This window comes from Mustela nivalis, assembly GCF_964662115.1.
Source record: "Mustela nivalis genome assembly, chromosome: 6".
In the NCBI taxonomy this organism is placed as follows: Eukaryota; Metazoa; Chordata; class Mammalia; order Carnivora; family Mustelidae; genus Mustela; species Mustela nivalis.
Window position 1 is genome coordinate 36555263 of NC_139025.1, and position 19628 is coordinate 36574890.

General features: G+C 43.3%; 1 protein-coding gene and 1 long non-coding RNA gene across 10 annotated transcripts in view; one reads left to right on the top strand and one right to left on the bottom strand.

The window, feature by feature from the left end:
* Window positions 1-19628, bottom strand: part of SYNE2 (spectrin repeat containing nuclear envelope protein 2) — a 330497-nt gene that overhangs the window by 92096 nt on the left and 218773 nt on the right. For all 9 annotated transcript variants that reach the window (XR_014312639.1, XM_082734135.1, XM_082734134.1 and 6 more), the window contains exons 61-70: window positions 18683-18814; window positions 16806-17000; window positions 15956-16030; window positions 14649-14759; window positions 10457-10543; window positions 7118-7348; window positions 2967-3149; window positions 1638-1766; window positions 988-1109; window positions 485-626 (exon numbers count right to left, since the gene is read on the bottom strand). Coding sequence is in view for 8 of the 9 variants with exons in the window: in XM_082734135.1 (XP_082590261.1) it covers window positions 485-626; window positions 988-1109; window positions 1638-1766; window positions 2967-3149; window positions 7118-7348; window positions 10457-10543; window positions 14649-14759; window positions 15956-16030; window positions 16806-17000; window positions 18683-18814 (1407 nt within the window). In the remaining variant the exon portion in view is untranslated. The remainder of the gene's footprint in view (window positions 1-484; window positions 627-987; window positions 1110-1637; window positions 1767-2966; window positions 3150-7117; window positions 7349-10456; window positions 10544-14648; window positions 14760-15955; window positions 16031-16805; window positions 17001-18682; window positions 18815-19628) is intronic.
* Window positions 7538-17887, top strand: LOC309866424. The gene is made up of 3 exons (XR_014312650.1): window positions 7538-7653; window positions 8460-8538; window positions 17631-17887. It is a non-coding gene; the product is annotated as an uncharacterized lncRNA (long non-coding RNA).

Genomic DNA, 19628 nt, shown 5'->3' on the forward strand with positions numbered 1-19628 from the left:
AAGAGCGCGTGCTGGTGGAATGCAGGTACCGGGGGCTGGTACACCAGAATGCAAATTAGCTCTTGATAAAAGGATGACAGTAATACAGCGCTGTTTTTACAGTGTTTTGTTTTTTTTTTTTAAAAAAAACTTCTATTATTCATTCCTTTATTCATTTAACATATCGAAACTGCGATTTGATCATGTGAACCAGGCGGGCATACCACCCAATGGGAAACACAGACAAAGCAACAGGCACACAGGACGCTAAGAGCCGTGATTAGGGAAGCTTGGGGTGCCACAGAAGCATGAAGGAGTGGCCTTTACTGCAGGATTTCCAGGAGGGCGAAAAGGGGTGAGTCAAATGAAAAATGCACTTGAATTCTTCACTTTCTGTAAATAAAGGACTACGTAATACAGAAGGGAGATGTGTATGTGATGAATGTTTGTTGCATTTTCAAAGATCAACGTGCTTATTAGTTATACTGTGTAGGCATGTACTGACCTGAGGCTGCACCTGCTTAGGTAGCGGGAGCCCGAGTTTTGATGAGAGTTCGTGATGTAAATATTGCCACTTATCCCCACTGTGGCCCTGAGCTGACAAGACAGAGTCTGGGGCATCGTTTTCAGGGTTTGATGCCCGAATGCTGTTAAAGAAAAATAAAAAGGTGAAAAGGATCATCAACATACAGAAATTTTATTACATTCAGCAGTGTTTTACAAGTGATTTAAAAAGAAATGCTCTTGGGATGCCTGGGTGGCGCAGTTGTTTGGACGACTGCCTTCAGCTCAGGTCATGATCCCGGAGTCCTGGGATCGAGTCCCACATCAGGCTCCCAGCTCCATGGGGAGTCTGCTTCTCCCTCTGACCTTCTCCTTGCTCATGCTCTTTCTCACTGTCTGTCTCTCAAATAAATAAATAAAATCTTAAAAAAAAAAAAAAAAGAAATGCTCTTAACTCTCCCACCCACAGAAGTTGCTGAACGTCCAACTCTAAAAATGTTTTACCTTTCAGATGACTGCTGAGTTGTATCTTTATCAGGTTGGCAATGCTGGGGCCACATTTTCTTGGCATTATTTTCGATGAGTTTGATGAAATCTTTCTGTTCCATTGGTTTTAACTCCAGAACCTACAATTGGGGGAGATTCAAATGGTCCAAAGTTTTCAATTAGTGGTCAGTGGTTTCTTCTGTTGAGATCTCATTCTGAGCCACTTCCTCAATTATTAGTTACTACTTCCTTTTATTGCTTGCTTATTCTCATTAACTTTTACGTCTCAAAAACCTACTTAAAATGTTCACAGAATGACCAAATATATATACAATACATATTACACACGTGGAATATTCCCCAAAGTATGGCAACACATTTTGAAACAATAGGGGAAGAGATGTTACAATTACAGAAGCAAGTTCACCTTGAAGGTATTTGCTTAGTTTGAAATAAGGTGCAAGTTAATGAAGTAGCAAAGTCAGAGCCCCCACCTGCAGAAGGCGAAAGCAAAGCAGCCCATACCGCACACGCTCAATACGCAGGAACACCTGGATACCACACTTTCCATCCAGGCACATAAGAAAACACCCCAATGGCAGTTTGGTACTTGGTTCAAAGGAAGAGTCCATGCAAAGCTTTATTCCTATCCTTCTATCTGCAATTACCTGTTGCTGCTGGAAATCTCTTTGTCTGCCGAACTGTGGCCTTTCGGTTACAATAGATTCAAATGCAGAAAGGTTATCTGGTTGGAGATCGTTTTGATGCTCTGAAGGTCTCTTTAGAATGGCAGAATGCTGCAAAAAATTTTATGATGATGGGGTATTTAAAAAAAAAAAGACTCACTTTATTTCAGTTCTAATAATGAGACTACATGATGGACAAGTTTTATATAAAGTGACTGTATTTTCATATTTACTGTAATTATATGCTATGATTTCATGTACTTATTTCAAAGCAACTGCAAAAAACCATTGTATTTGATGATGTGGTCCTCCTGTTTCCTCAGTGTAATTCATCCAATGAATTACTAAAAGCCAGGAAATGTATTGCTTTTCTGTTTTAAGAACAAAGTAAAAAAAAACAAAAACAAAAAACCAAAAGATAGTTATGCTTATGCATTCAAACTTCCCTTATGTCCAGAATCTTTGTTTAAAAAGAGAGAACACAGGAGGGTGAAAGGAGAACTTTGAAGCCTGTGTATATCCAGCCAATCTTATTTCTGTGACTGTAAGTTCTCTGAGTGGGAACCACCATCTCCTAAGTACAGACACAACTCTCACATAGTAAGACCCTACTCATAGATGTGTATCTGCATTTATAAACACAGAAGTCTTTTCAAAGTCTCAAGAACACTGTAACTGTAGGATACTTTGATCAGTATATATATTTGTAAATGAGTAACAAGAAGGACCGCGGAAACACATTTTAAATTTCCTGATATCAAATCTTAATCTTCTTAAGAGCTTTATTTTCCAGTCAACCAGAATCACAAATTTTCTTTAAAACTTACCCTTCCTTTAAGAAGAAGGCTTCCACTGCCTCATTACTAGCAAGAACCATCCAACCAATCAAACCAACCCAAACCAAACCTACACTGTCACCAACAGCAGCCCAGGTAGGAAAACCACAAGGTAAAATGGGATCAGGAACAAGAGTCAACATGGCCATCCCTTCTAGCTTTAAGAGGCTCCATCTTGGGGCGCCTGGGTGGCTCAGTGGGTTAAAGCCTCTGCCTTCAGCTCAGGTCATGATCTCAAGGTCCTGGGATCGAGCCCCACATCGGGCTCTCTGCTCAGCGGGGATCCTGCTTCCCCCTCCTCTCTGCCTGCCTCTCTGCCTACTTGTGATCTCTCTCTGTTTAAAAAAAAAAAAGGCTCCATCTTCCGTACTCCGTGGAATTCTTCAGTAGCCGTTTCACTACCTCTGCCAGACTCCTTCCTGGTAGCTGTCCCATATCATCCCCCCCCACACCCCTGCATGTGGCCGTGTTTTACCTGGTCTTCGCTGTGTTTCTCCTGAAGCATGATCTGGACTTTTTCCAAATTGCACTTCACAGTCTTTAGTTTCACAGACAGAGCTTCAGCCTCCTGCTGAGTGGCCCCACTGTCTCCCGGCCCTCGATCTTTGCAGCTCTCCAGCAGGGAGGCGACCTTGTGCTCGATCTCTGTTAGCATGGCCTAGGAAACACAGTCACTGGAGTGTTCATGGTTTTGGTCTTGAACAAGCATTACACTCTAAAATGAGCTAGATTCCCTCTGTCTACCTAGTATATGTAATAAGTATCAGAACCACAGATTAGAAGGGACCTTGGGAAAGCAACAACAATTTCCACGTAATTCTTGAGCTTTCGGATGGGGGTACAAACAAACCAATCTCAAACTGCAGATGTCACCCTCCAAAAGAATCTAAAATAAGTGACTCTATAATCCCTTTAGAAAATACAGTTGAATGTAACCAGCATAGCACAGTGGTTAAGAACAGACACTGGTTGGCTCAGTCAGAAGAGCACGTGACTCTTGTAGAGTAGTGAGTGCGAGTCCCATGTTAGATACAGAAATTACTTAGATGAACAAACAAACTTAGAACAAAAACAAAAACACAGACACTGGAAGTCGACTGAGTTCAGATCCCACTTTGCAGCTGGGTAAACCTGAACACCTTACCGTGCATGAATGTGCCTTCAGGTCTTCTGCAAAATGGGGGTACTAATAGAACTTACCTTCTAGGGTTACTCGGAGGAAATAGGAGTTAAAGTCCATGCACTCTGGCCAGTGCTTGACACACAGTCTATGCTATTATTTTTCCACACCTCCCCCCATCCCAAACTTTCCTAACCTTTTCCTGTTCCAATCCAAGAGTTAAGTCGTAATAATAGCAAAAGAATTTCACAGAACCCTTGGAAGGTTCCTTCCCTTCTCTTTTTCAAGTTAAATAAACTTCTAAAATATCAGAAGAAGATGACAGAAGAAGTAATTTGGAACCTAAAACACTTAGTCATTGATACAACTGGCCAACTTACACACGGATCTAAAAATAAATCCGCTAGATGAAGTAAGTTTCCCTGTAAGTCACCGTCACTGTATTCTTCCCCAACAGGTCGAGCCAGCCCTCCTCTGGGACTTTGTAGCCCAAGCGGTCACGCCAACTGGCTGAGTACACACCAAGCAATAGCAGCATTTGGAGTCCCACTTCAGCACTGGGGTCGTGTGTGCTAAAACTTGCTCGACTAGGAACAAGTTCCGCTCTTTGAGAGAAACTGAAGGAGACACTATGCTTAAAACACATTTTCAGGGGTGCCTGGGGGGCTCAGTGGGCAGAACATGTGACTCCTGATCTTGGGGTTATGAGTTTGAGCCCCACAGTAGCTGTATACATTACTTAAAAAAATCTCAAAAAAACAAAAAAACACGGGCACTTGGGTGGCTCAGTCCTTAAGCGTCTGCCTTCAGCTCAGGTCATGATCCCAGGATCCTGGGGTCAAGCCCCGAATTGGGCTCCCTGCTCAGCGGGGAGTCTGCTTCTCCCTCTGCCTCTATCCCTCCTCCCTGTTCGTTCTCTCTCTCTCTCTAATAAACAAAATCTGTAAGAACAAAACCAAAATTTTCAAAGAATGTATCCTTGTAACTCCATTATCCAAGCAAACTACCTGTATCCTCTACAGACTCCTCCACACTTAACACGTAATCATAGATTTTACAGTGGCTACAGAGTGTATTACAATTTTGTGCTCCTTTTTTCCATGTAGCTATTTTAGGTATACTTTATAATTTTACACGTGTCTATAGACATATGCTTCATGATTCCCACTTTGCTAGCTGCAAGTGGATATTCTGTGATTCATGTAACTTCCTTATTGGGAAGCCTTTAAGCTGGTTCCAGTCCTTCACATGTGTCATTAACACTGCCACAAATATTTTTCTTTCTGGGTTATTTTCAGAGGGTACATTTAAAGTAATGGTGTTATTAGGTCAAATCAGATGGACATTGTATATTCTGATACCTGACCTCCCCAAACACTGAGACAATCACAGAATAGTGCACCCAGAGTTTTCCAGGATGATATAATTTTTGCCAAGGCAACATGGGAACAAAACAACAGCTGTTTTGGTTCACATGTTCTTAACAATCAAGGCTGAACAATTTCTTCTCAAATATTAAATGACCAAATATAGTTTTTTTCTTGACTGATCTGTTTGCTCCTGTCCTTTGGACATGTTCCCACTGGAAACTTTATGTTTTCTACAGGAAGGCTTTTTATATATATCAATATTAAGTTTTATGTACCATGATGTTCTACAAATGAGCCAAAGATGGCCCCTCTCTGGGTCCCTATGTTGCTTATTTTTTTTTAAAAAGACTTCATTTATTTGACAGAGAGAGACACAGCGAGAGAGGGAACACAAGCAGGGGAAGTGGGAGAGGAAGCAGCAGGCTTCCTGCTGAGCAGGGAGCCCAATGTGGCGCTAAATCCCAGGACCCTGGGATCATGACTGAACCACCCAGGCACCCCTCTGGGGCTTACTTTTTCACAGCAGGCCAGAACCATCAGCTCAAATTCTACTGGCACTGAACTTGAAGTGGGACCCATATCTGCTCCCTATCATCGACACACAACTCTGGGGTCTGGAAGACCCTCGCCTCTGCTGCCCTCTGGACCTCTCTGACATCACCTAGGCATACAAGCCCCTCTGGATTCCCTGCTCCCCTGGGAGTTCCTCTGCTTTCCTTCCCTTCCAGGTCATGGCCCCACCTCTATTCCCTGCCACAGCCTCTGGAAGGGCGCCTACAGAGAGAGGGACTTTCCCAGGCCTTGAGCTCCAGCCAAAATGTTACCCAAAGCAAGCCTGTTGTGTGCTACTGCCACCTTGTGGTCGTGTCTTTCCATCACCAGCCCCCAAATCCTTGATCTCCCTCCAAGGGGCATGAGAAGGGGATTCTGGTGGTGCTCAAGGAAATCAGCATGGGGTCCATCCGGTCTGCAAAGCAATCAATGGGCAAATCTATCCTGCAGAGCTTTGCGTGGCTGAGACTTAACATCTTGAACACCTCAGGTGCCATTTAGCACAACATTGCTCTGTGTTGTGGTACGGTGTTTTCCAGACTCCTCTGGGCCTCACCAGGCACGCAGCAGCACCAGTATTTAAGGGAACCCACCCTACCAAGAGCTGACTTTGGGTGTCAGAGGTGGGGATTTCCTGGGGAAGGAGGTCAGCCTATCCACTGGGTACCCTATGAAGCAGGCATTGGATACCGTAGGGTTGTGCACCTTAGTGGGGGAAGGGGGATGACCAAGGAGGGGCTACCCGCAGCTCCAATGGGCTATCATGGGAGGAGTTCCGCTGTGGCGGGGCCAGTGATACGGGGGCACTCTGAGAGGATGTCCTCATTCCTGGTGTCCACTATGGCAGACAAATGAGCCAATCAGGCTGAGATATTGGACCAAGGGTGATCTAACCACCCCTGGGGACACTGGATTATGCTGTGGTGAGGTCATCATTCTAGCTTTTCCCTGGAGGGACAGAGAGATCCCATCCTTTCGGTCTAGGCAGCAAATGTTACTCAAAATGACTAAAGGCAAGGAGGTTTATCTTCCTGTCCCCTGTGCCCCCCACCCCGCCACTCCCCCAGCGAGAGTAGGAGCATTCACAGTAAAATGGCAGCAAAGGCCTTTTATGCTGGATCTGTGATCTTGCAAGTCAGGCTCTTTGGTTTCACTTCAGAAGAATGGAAGTTCTAAGGACTTACTATGAATACAAGTAACAGCCTTCACTGAGCCCTTCTCATACACTTGATACACCTGACACTGGTTTTTGTGCCTTATCTCACCGAACCCTGCAAAGTCCTATGAGATAACTGACCACATGAGGAAAATGAGGTAGAAAGCTAAGGTCCCCAAGTTCATAGTTAATGTGACGGAGCTGGATCCAGATTCTACATTCGGAGCTCTTAGCCACTACGGTCTCTCCAAATACTCTGCTTCCATAAATCTCAAAGAAGTACCCCAAGAACAAAAACCGGAGGCCAAGATAAACACAGGGGTCTGAGTAACAGGAAGAAACGCACTGTTGCTTTAAGAGAACTTCACCCAGTCTTGGAAGGTGATTGGTGAGGCGGCCAGCCATGAACTCCAACCCAGGAGCCTTACCTGGCACCCTACCAGCTGCTGTTCCACCACCTGCTGCATGTCTGCATCTAACGTTTCCGGCTCGAACGCCACGTTGGCTTGGTGCAGCCACAGCTCCAGCTCGGCCACCTGGGTCTTGCAGACATGGAGGATTTCCGCAGGCTCGGGCCCAAATTTCTCCACCGTGGACTCAAAAGCTCCTTGCTTGTCGGAAAAGCCCAGAGCAGCAGCCTTGAGAGGAGGTGTGGCACCCTATGACAAACCCAAAGATAAGCCAGCAGTGAAAAGCCATGGAATCCCAAGTTTGCAGATTTGAGCTTGCAAAAGGCTGGGAACTTCCAGCATTTCCCCCACTTATGAGAAAACAAGTAAATAAGGGCAGAAGAAGTAAGAAAGAAGAGAAAAATGCACCTCCACACGCATAGCAACTATCACGTGACCTCGTGCTCCAGGTTTCCAAGCAGCCGATCCGCATGTACACAGGTGGTGTTCCCAGGCACAGAGGACGCAAACGGGCTTCGCAGCTCATTAAACAGCGAGTGGGCCCCGGGAGACAGGTGAGAGGGTGTGGGTGTGTGTATCTGAAACTTTGCAGCGAATTGGCCAGCGTATGAATTTGTGTGACACATGATTAAGCAATGCTTACATTGCTGTGAGCTCTGATCAAACAGGAAAAAAAGGCTCTTTACACACCGGCTGGGATACAAGGAAATGTGCCACACACTCAACAAGTAGATTTTAAAATATTGTAGCTTTTCTTTTTTTTTTTTTTCCCCCTGATATGCATGCTATTACTCATCTAAATTTCTCCCTGTTGAAAGTAGTGTGAGTCAACTAATGAGCTTTAGTGGGGTAATCTGGAATTTTTCTTCTGTTCTTATGAGAGAGTCCCTGAAACTGCTTTTCACTGTCTAGATACTCAAATATCACTGAGTTAAGGTGCTTACACTAAAGTACAAAGCAAGCATGATATAAGATGTGTTCTTACTGAAGCACCTGGGTGGCTTATTGATCCAAAAGAAAAATTTCTTCTGGATACCAAATCGAGTATTCTATTAATAATATAGTAGATGTTTTCAGGAATGCCTGCCTGGCTCAGTCAGTTAACAGTCTGCAGCTCAGGTCATGATCCCAGAGTCCTAGGATCGAGTCCCACACTGGGCTCCTTGCTCAGCAGGAAACCTGCTTCTCCCTCTGCCTGATGCTCCCCGTTTGTGTGTGTGTGTGTGTGTGCACATGCGCTCTCTTTCTCTCTCTGACAAATAAATAAATAATCTTTAAAAATATATATTAGGTATTTTCAATATGGAAGTAAAAGAAGATCTGATACACAGATGTATTTGCTTCTCACATCCTTTTCCAGAATACTGAAAGATTCTATCAACCCTTCTAGAGAAATGCTTTCAGGAATTTGTGTCTGCTCTACAAGATTATTGATCTCAGTAAGTATTTATTATGATTACGATAAACTACAATATTTTCTATATAAGACTTTGCTAACTACGTGTTAGCATCTAAAATAGTTCACAAACGTATACCCTAACTCAACTCAAAGGCAGAAAAATTCCCAATGTCTACAGAATTTTGTACAACAAAAGTAAACAAAACAGGCAAGTGGTAACAACAACATGCAGGGTGTGAAAATATCCATTTTTCACACACATGGTGAGTATTAGGAAAGCTGGCTTAGCAGAAGTGTCTCGAGTTGCACCTGCTCCTCCGACCATGTATTAACTTCACCTGTATGATCTTTACTAACAAAACACTATTTCTCCCGTGCCTTCAAGTCAATATTTTTATTTAAGAATAACCTTTCTTGAAGAAAGTCTTCCATTGCCTTCTGTTTCTCTGCACAACTGGGTCTGCACTTGGGAGTCTCCTGGTTTCAATTTTCTTTTTTTAATCCTGATTTTTTTTTTAATCCAGATTTCTTAAAAGCAACAGTGGTGTGATTTTACGGCCAAACACCAACTGCCAGTCAACTAATTAACTTCTAGTTTTCAGATATTGCTGGCAAAGATTGGGGGATCCTTTTTTTTTGTCAGCCAAAATAACAATCATTAATATTACCTAATTAGTCTGTGATAACAGATTTTCCATCGACCTTCTTTATTTATTCAAAAACATTATTTGAGCACCTATCATGGGCCACACACATTTTTTAATGGCAATATTGAGTTTCTTTCCTTTTTCACTAACTCGTTGAATTAATGAGAAAACAAGGAAGCTGGGTAACTAATCTGGGCTTTACTTGCTAGTTATTTGACACTGAAGAGAATCCAAAGGTGAATGGAAGGGGAAAAAAGAATATTTGCAACCATAGAAACTGCACTTGCAAAGGTGGCCTGGGAAACCTGCCAGTAACCAGTTCACCCACCCCTTTTTATAGTCAAAGAAACCTAAGTTCATTTAATGCTTAAGCAATTCACTCACCACCCATTTTACCACTTTGCTTCTGAGAAGCTTGGGCCCACGTGTAAGTTACTTGCCTGAGGTAACACAGCTCTACCATCTTTTCATTCAGAGTCTACAGTTTTTCCCCATAGTTATACCCCTGCTAAATATCTCTTCTAAATGGCAGCCCTAAATTCTAAAACCAGAAATGATTTAAGTGACTGTTTTATGATTGTGCATTTCGGGGGGGGGCACTCAAAAGTATTACCCCAAGCATTTCTTGTTAAAGAGAATTATGTCCTCTCTACCACGTAACCATAAATTAGTAATACCCAACCCTTTACTGGGCTCAGGGGCCAGGCCACCATGCTTCAATCCCTGATTTCATTATGCCTTGGGGTCCACAAGTCCACATTCTTCACATGACTTTGCTGATGCTCTAGCATCCAAGTCAGGCTCTCGCTTGGTGAATGTCACATAGCTTGGTTTCTGCATTGACACGCCACTGATCGAAGTAACAGGATTCAGTTAAAGTGCAAGCTAATTTTCTGGCGGTGGCTGTATTTCATGTCAAAATACCGATGCTTTGAATTTACTCCTTAATATTTTACAGTCAATTCTACAAACATCTCTAGTCTCCCCCCTGCCAGCACCACCGTACACAAATTTGTTACATAAGTTACAGCTACAGAAGAAAGAAGTAGCTGTTGGTGGAAAGGCTAGCTCCTTCTGGATATTTAAGGGTGAGCAAGCGCTAAATCCTTCCTCGCTCTGCACCATGCTTACATGCTAGGTCACTGATGGCAAATCTTCCAGTCCTCCAGCTTGCCAGCACATATGAAGATGCTTAAGTTGACAAAGAACTCTTGCCTTGATATACAAAGTATTGCAAACACAGAGAGCTGGTCAGCTCTGTGTGCTCGCCCAGGTACCCGAGCAGTTTGCTTGTTACCGGTAGGGACTTACCTCCTCTCTTTGGTTGGGACTCGGTGAGTCTGATGTAAGACTTTGGGCCACTGGATTATCACATGTGCTTATTTTCTCAGCTGCCTCCTGTAAAGAAGAGAACCAGAAGTCCAGAAAACTTCCTGCCTTGGCTCATTTTACATATCACTTGATTGCAGAAATGTCCAGAAAAGTCAGGCACATTTTGAGAAAAGTTGGTTCGTTAGGGGGGAAAAAAAAAATCAGTTCCCTCAGGTTTGTCTTTATTTGAAAGACTTGAATTTTCCAAAGCTCTCTAGTTAATGAGGAACCTACAAGAAAATCTATACAATTCTGTATTTAAGTGGATTAATAGGAGAACTAAAATTAAATGAAATTATATGCTAAAGGCCACCTTTCAAACAAAAGGGGGAAAGATTAACTTATTAAATTTGGGAGCTATTCTGGTATCTCGTGAAAAAGTATAACCAAATCTTTGTCTCACTCCCAATAATGGATTCTAATTGTATCTAGTATTTATTAATTAATTTTTAGAGACAGTGCAAGCGGGGTTGGGGGGGTAGAGGGAGAGAGGGAGAGAGAGAATCTCAAGCAGACTCCATGCCCAGCATTAAGTCCAACATAGAGGTTGATCTCACAACCCTGAGATCATGACCTGAGCCAAAATTAAGAGCTTGTCAGTCAATCAACCGACTAAGTCACCCAGGTGCCCCTGTATCTACTATTTAAATGTAAAAGTTATACCCAAAAAACTCTCTTACAAGAAAGTGACTCTTTTTCTAATCTAGCAGTGGGGAAGGACTTTGAAAGCATGACAAGAAAGGGAAAGAATGTTAGTATTAGCAACATAAAAAAATAATAATGTTTACCTTCCAAAGCATCATAACCTAAGTTAAAAATAAATGAACAGACAGATAATAGCTTACTATGTGTTAATATCCTTAATATATATCCTTATAAGTCAGTAAGGAAAACATCAAACCCTGTGTAGAGAAAAAGTCAAAGGGCATGAGCAAGCAACTCATAAAAGAAGAATACAAAACAGGAACACCTGGGTGGCAGAATCACTTAAGTGTCCCCATCCTGGTCCAACTCTTGGTTTTGGCTCATGTCATGATCTCAGGGTAATGAGATCAAGCCCCACATCAGGCTCCTTACTCAGAAGGGACTCGGCTGGGCACCTGGGTGGCTCAGTGGGTTGGGCCGCTGCCTTCGGCTCAGGTCATGATCTCGCGTCCCGGGATCGAGTCCCGCATCGGGCTCTCTGCTCGGCGGGGAGCCTGCTTCCTCCTCTCTCTCTCTCTGCCTGCCTCTCTGCCTACTTGTGATCTCTCTCTGTCAAATAAATAAATAAAATCTTAAAAAAAAAAAAAAAAAAAAAGAAGGGACCCGGCTTCAGACTCTCCCCCCCACTTTGCCTCCCCCCACCCCACCCCTCTTGCACATGTGCACACGTGCTCTCCCTCTCTCAAGTGAATAAATACATCTTTAAAAATAAGAATACAAAAGTCAATAAACACATATTCAACATTCTTAGAACATAAATGTCATTTAAACCACTGGATAAGCCTGGCTAAAACTGAAAATAACCCATGTCAGTTTGGGGCATTTCCATGCATTCCTGTAAGGAAAAAAACGGATATGGTGTTTCCAGAGGGCAAACTTTCTAGTTTGATAATGTGTGTGACACTTAATGGATGTATACTTTGACCCAGCACTCCCAATTAAGTTAATCAAGGTTAAACATTGGGAAAATCATATCGACACAAACAATTAATATCATGTGGTAGGAAAAATATAATCGACGAATCTTGTTTGTTACAAGCTGCATGATCTCAGATAAGTTAACTGGGCTTCTCTGAGCCTATGAGGTGGGACCACAACGACCTTACTCATACATGTGATTACTCAACAAGATGACATATAGAAAGCATCTAAACGTAACTAACAAAATGTTACTTTTCAGCTTCTTATACTGAAAACAAGAGATGCTATTAGAAAGGTACAAATCAGAACTAAAAGTAAAGCTTAGGCAAAACTAGAAAGGGAGGTCAGGATAGTGAAATCTGGAAAGGCTAAGAAGAATGCATTTTACTCAGCAGATAATCAGAATCTGGTAATCAGATAATGGTTTAAGGGAGAGTCATCAGTTACTAAGATGCACTCAGCAAAATAACTGGAGGCTCTAAAACCAATTAGAAGGCTATTCCACAAGTCCAGGGAAGAGTCACAACTGCCTGGAATAGGATGGCAAAATCATGGGAAGGAGGATGTCAAGACTGAATGGACATCACTTGGCCACTGACTGGACATGGAAGGCAAGAGAAGTGATGTACCTGACAAGACTCTGAAGTTTGTCTTAGACTCTGAGGAAATTGTGGTGCCATCAACAGACATGGAGAAATTAGAAGCAGCGGTGTTTGAAGAAGTTGGTAAAATGACTTGAGATGAAGGAAACACATCCAAAAAGAGAAATCTATCAGCAAGGTAGAAATGTAAAACAGACTTAAAGGAAAAGTCAAGACAAGAGGCTTGATGCGGGGATCACTGGCACAGAGGGGACTACCAAACCTACAGGAGATAAAACTGCCCTGAGGGAAATGAGGGAAAGAAGGGGACAGAACACCAGACAAATGTCCACCATCATGTGGCTGGGGCAAGAGAAGGTGACAGAGGAGGGGTTGCAGGGAGAGGAGACCAGAGGGCGCAGAATTTAGAAAGCCAAAGGAACCCTGCATTTCACGAAGGAAAAGATGCTGATAGTGTCTAAAGCTGGAGAGATTAGTAAGGATTAGGACTCATTAAGGGGCACTACACTGATGTTTTAATAGTCATTGGCAATTTAAACATAGTCAGGGGCAAAAATTTGATTTATAATCAGGGGCCAAAGGTGCGAAGCCCCCAGTAAAGACCTCTGGGTATGAACAAGAGGAAGCATAGTAAATGACCCGAGGGAAGCAGGATGGAGAAAGTCAATGCATTAAAGTACCATGCTGAGCCCAGTACAGGACATAAACATGTAAAAGATCAATTCTTTGCCATTCGCTGAACTGTGTCTGTATGTGCATAAAAGTGTGGTTAAGTCCTAACTGAGGTTCAGAATGCTTCCAGGATGAAGGGAAGGCGGAGGCTTCTTGGAGGAGGTGGAAGATGACAGGCCCTGGTGGGTCACTGAGCACGCTGTCTACAGGCCGGCTGGGAGAGAAGGGCCTTCCAGGCATACAAGGCAGTCTCTAAGACAGTCTGGGCTTTGGGATGCTCAGCTGGTTTAGAAGGGTGGGACCACAAGGGAGAAAGACTTGCTGGAGGTGGGGAGACTGACTACATCTCAGATAGAGAGGGAAGGAACCGGTCAAGAGGCAGAGTTGGTGCTGAGGTTTAATGAAAGGACTGGCCTGGGGGCGGGGGGGCAGGGGAGAGCCCTGGACCAGAGCCAGGATCCAGAGGCAGGTGGCCATGATGCTGGGATATTTCAGAACAAGGGGAAAACATCATTTTCACATTAGCTTATAATGATTTTCCAAGGTAAGGGCACTTGGCCTTTAGTCTGAGAGGCTGGAGAAGATTTGGAAGGTCACAACGAACAAAAAGAGATTAATACACATTACACACTACCTTGTTCAAAAAAGAGGATTAAAGGGAGACTCTTCTCCCATTTACTCCCCAAAGAGAGATGTGTCAAATGCTTTGAAACACTATGGTGAACCTTTTAAAGAGGGGCTCCTAGGGGCGCCTGGGTGGCTCAGTGTTAGGTTAAGCCTCTGCCTTGGGCTCAGGCCATGATCCGGGATCCTGGGATCGAGCCCCGCATCAGGCTCTCTGCTCAGCAGGGAGCCTGCTTCCTCCTCTCTCTCTCTGCCTGCCTCTCTGCCTGCTAGTGATCTCTTTCTCTGTCAAATACATTTAAAAAAAAAAAAATCTTAAAAAAAAATAAAGAAGGGCTCCTTTGAGTCATGTTAGTCTGAATTCTTGCATATGGAATTCTCAGAAAATACTCTCCTGTTATCATTGAGTACACAACAGAAATGCAAATAATAAGCAAGTACTTGGCTGTTTTTGAATTTGTGCAGAAGTAATGGTGAGAAACTTACAACAAATTCAGCCCCCGCAAGTTCCCTCCCTAACAGTCTTGCAACCAAGAAATTCCTTGGACTTACGTCCTTTACTGTCTCTGTGAACCCTCAACCACCCATTTGGTTATGCTCAGCATTACCTGAACGATGGTTCCAGAGGACGAGGATGCTCTATCTTCCTCCACATCCCTATCATGCTTCCAGAGTGAAGACCAAGACCCAGAAGACGGCTCTGCTTTCTTATCTCCGTTCTAACACAGTAATCAAGGGATTAGTGACGAAGTCATTTCCTACCATCCTCACAGCATCCTACTTAGCTCTCCTGGAAAACTCAGTTTATCAGGCAGTGTAACCATAGCCCTTAATTCCCCACCTCCTCTGTTTTTCACCCCTTTCTTCGGCTAACTAAGTCACAGGAGTCCAAATGCGGTTGACCTTCCTGAAGCCTAAAAGATATTCTGAAAAGTTGGAAGTCAGCTCACATCTCTCGAGAAGGTTCTTTCAAATGGCGCTTTAGGAATTTCATCTGCTTTGGTAAATGTAACCTTAAATGTTATCTTTAAATAACGGCCTGATGAACATGCGTTTTGCTGTTGCCAAAGACAAACAGGGGATATTATAAACGTATCAGCTCAGAGACAAATAGAGGTCTTAAATTAGAACCACACGCCCAGGCTGTCTATTCTTGGCCCCAGTTCCTCCTCTGTTCTCACTCTTCCGTCTGCCGTGAAGGGGCATCATCAGATTACGAAGCTGGTGGTCTGAGCGTGCAGCGTGCCTGCGCTCTCCCTTGTCCTACCCCCTGTTCCATGCTGTCCTGGTCTACAGGGAAGCTGGTGGTTCCATGTGAGAGTGGTGCTAGTCCATAAAATGAGCAGAGAAAGTGTCTAGTGGTGACATGTGAGACACAGAGAAGACCGATTGCTGCAATTTTCTTCCTTTCGGCACAAGACCCATCATAACTTTTGTTTTTAAAGTATGAAACGAAAATTAATACCAGGAAAGACAACTATCCATGTCCCCTTCAATCTGTTCTAACGAAGTCGTAAGGATGAGTGGTGTTAGCTGCTAACACAATGCTGTTTCACACTAATTCAAATCTGAAAAAATTAAGTTCTACAAAGCACACTAGGAGTGCCAACCCAGCAACATACTCTCCCAACTTCAGAGGATATACTCAGAAGTCAGGATATGACTAAGAACTTCACCTCCTCCCTTCTGCTAACGAGTGTGTCTGAATTGCATTTCTCCCACTCGGGCAAGAAGTAGATTTAGACGCTCTTGACGTTAATAATGTAGGAGAATGGCTTCAATCGCCCTTATAAAACAGTGGCATTACGTTTTAAAATCCTTGTGTTTCCATTCATTTTTAAGAGCTTCCCATTGAACTGAACTTCTTTTAGAGATTGGTTCTCCTGCAATATAATGAGAAAATCATGTTCCTTACTTCGCTCTTCAGGGAGCTCTCTTCCGCCTCTTCCGTGAGCGCTGGCAGGAAAGACATGGAACCGGTTTTGTTCACCTGAAAGGCACAGCACAAACACTTGTTGTAGCCGCTTTGTTGGTCAACATCCCCAGGATCCCGGCCCGGCCGCATCTTTATGTAGCTAATTGTTCACTCGCTTAATTCAAGAAGCCCACCCACCCACACAGGTCAGATCTATATCCCTTTTACCCACATCACTCCCTGTGGCCCGTCCTCCAACAGTTCAAAATGGGATCCACCGCTGTGGGCTCCAAGTGGGCTTAGAGTGGGGTCAGGTCCATTTTTGACTTTGCACTGAGCTAACCGGTTGGGACAAAGATCCTTCCAGGAATGCTCCCAGCCTCCTGCCCATGGAGTTCCATTCACACCTCAAGGAACCTGGGCCTAAGAATTCCAGGTTGAGTTCAGAACAGACCCAGCCCGAGGATTTATATTCCCTAGTGAACAATTTCAGGCAAATAGCTCCACTTTTAAAATTCCCATAGGCCAGGGGCGCTTGGGTGGCTCAGTGGGTTAAAGCCTCTGCCTTCAGCTCAGGTCATGATCTCAGGGTCCTGGCATCAAGCCCCGCATTGGGCTCTCTGCTCAGCGGGGAGCCTGCTTCCTCCTCTCTCTCTCTCTCTCCGCCTGCCTCTCTGCTTACTTGTGATCTCCGTCTATCAAATAAATAAATAAATAAAAATCTTTAATTAAAAAAAAAAATCCCATAGGCCATCACCCTAGATGCTACAGGCTTTTCAGGGGACAAATAACACCGATTCAGCACTCCCGTGGGGGAGTGGGACCAACATTAGCCTGAAGTCCTACCCACCTTCCACTCAGAATCCCTCTCGGCCACTCCCTCCTCCTCTGATGCTCCGCTTGACAGCATTTCTTGTTCTAATGCTGGTTGGTCTTGCTGTAAATGCTGGTGAAGGGTTAGTATGGCAGCCTTCAGGTCCACCAGCAGGTTCTTCTTCTTCTGGTTCAAACTCAGAATCTGCTTCTCCATACCTTCGATATCTCCCTGTGCAGAAAGAGCGTTTGCATCGCTGTGAGCCATCTGAGGCTGCTGCCTGCCCCCAGGAGCTCGCATCATTTGGTATGAGGGGGTGATGAGTGTTCTATGCTATTTGGTGTGCAGAGCCAGGAGTGAATGTCTGGGATGGTACAGCTCCTCCCCACCCTGGCTGTGTTGCCAAATGACCTGTCAAGGGTTTATAAGCTCCCTCATAGGATGACTTAGCTTCACTGGACAACCCGGTCCATCAGATTCACACTTGTTAATACTAACACTTATTTTTGCAGAAAACACAACAGAGTTTTCTGCAAAGGTAAGTGTTAGTATTAGCAAATGTGAATTTTTTAAATATCAACTATGGAAAGGTTGACATATTTGGAGGATCTGTGTAACTGGCCAAACGAAATTTTCCACACGATCAAGCATGATGTCATAAAACCATGCACAGTTAGAAGATCCATTCAAAATACAAACAGGCCAATGAACCTTAATCCAAGGGCATGAAAGTTCATTGACATGGCTTTGGATTCCATTTAACGACTAAACTGGGAGTAACTTCTACTGGTTGGAGTTTAGTTTCAAAGAATCGCTACAATTATTCAAAAGGGTTATTAAAATATTCCTTTCTTTTCCAAGTACATGTTGTTGAGAGGCTGGGTTGTTTTCATATACTTCAAACAAAACTACATACCTCAACAGATGGAATGCAGAAGCAGACGAGAACCTAGCTGTCTTCTACCAAGCCAGACATTTGAGATTTGCAAAAATGTAAAATGAAGTCCCTCCTCTCACTACATATCCTTTTGGAAACTGTAACTTCTTTCATAAAAATGTTATTTCTATCAATATGTAATGGGTATATTTTTATTTTAAAATAAACTAAATTATTTTTACATGTTTGAATTTTCATTTCTTTCTCTATCAGTAGATATGATTCACATAAACCAAAGCTCTTTGGGGTCCTCATATTTTTTAACGTAATGGGAATTTAACAGATTTACCATACTGAGTCTTTAATGTTGAGTCTGCCTTACTGAGTCCACCACCTAGTAGGTGTGTCCCCTTAGACCCCTTTGTTGGTAATTTGCTTTAGACCTCACAGCTAGCTAGTTTCACAACCCCGTTTGGAATACCGTAGCACTGGCCTGCCCAATCAGCTTGATAGTAGAATAAACGCAGCTCTTTACAACACTTGGCACACACTCAGGTTTTTTTGTTATAGAAACATTAATTCAAAAATAAAGACTAAATTAAAAAAAAAAAAAAAGCCTAGCAGTAGAGGGTCAATATGAACACCACTATAACTGGGTCTATAGGATGTTGCTAATTATGGCATATGGAAATACTACTTAGTATATGTTTTCATTACAACAGGGTTCAGGGTCTTTACCTACAAAGAGCCCAGCCCACCCACCCTGCCTGGCCCCCATCTCAAAAAGCGAGATGGAAAGTCAAGTTTTCCAAATATCCTGTGTTATACCAGCTTCTTCAGGAGCAGAGCAAATCCAGACCTAAATGCACCTCTTTTATGAAACAGGAATGGAAAGGAAGGTACACATAACGTACCTTCAACTGGAAGAAAGAAGGAAGAAACACATCATACCATCCCAAAGGCAGATTCTAGACACCAATGGCTTGGGAAGTGATTACAGAATGAACTGCAGGGCAAATAAATGAAAGAGACATACCTGTACTTCTGTTAGGTTGGCAGCTCGGTCTGGTGATACACATTCATGGGAGAACTCAGCTGAATAATTATTTAAGATCTGCTTCAAATTTTCTATGTCTTCATTGCATTCATCAGTCTGTTTTATGACAATCTATAAAATAAGCCCCCCAAAAGAAGAATCTTTGTCATGATCTAAAGACTAGATTCATGGATTACTTTCAACGTCCATCCCCACCACAAGTTTCAATCAATTACAACAAATACACTCCCACACTGTTTGTAAGAGAAAATGGTAGCCTAAATACGAAGAGAAATAGAGCTGGTGCCTGACTTTCTTGCTCTACTGGATGCCGGGACACCCTGTGCAGCACTCGGAGTACAAGCATAATAAGACACGCCTTTGCTCTTAAGTATTTCCGGTTTAGTGGGCTTATTCTGGGAAGCATTTTATGGCACGTTAACAGGAAGTTGCCAAGTTTTATGAAAATACAGGCTCTTTTAATGCCTGCTCCATATGAAGCTTTCCACACAGAAAGGTGACATGACTGATTTGGAGTGGAAAGGGCGGGCATGTGATCTGAGAGATGATGAATTTTCCCAATGAACCACGTCCTCACCCAGCAGCCCTTGGGATTAGTGATGTGCATTTTATGAGTAAGAGGTTGAGGGTTCAAGAGCAGTCTGAGTTCGTAGGAGGAAATGGCAAAGCTAACCAGAACAACACACTGAATCTAGTGTTAAGTACTGAAGCTCAAACCTATCTGTATGTTCAAAGTATGATAGAAAGATAAAGGGTAGCAATTTCCTTGGTACGCTACACAATGAAGCAAAACGCCTTTTAAAACTTCCAAGTTCCTGACCAGTGTAGAATTCTTCCTCGTATTTTCTTTAATATTTAATCAGAATTTTAGCTGTAGGCTAGAAATAACTAAATATGTTCACTGAACACACCTGATCCCCAGCCC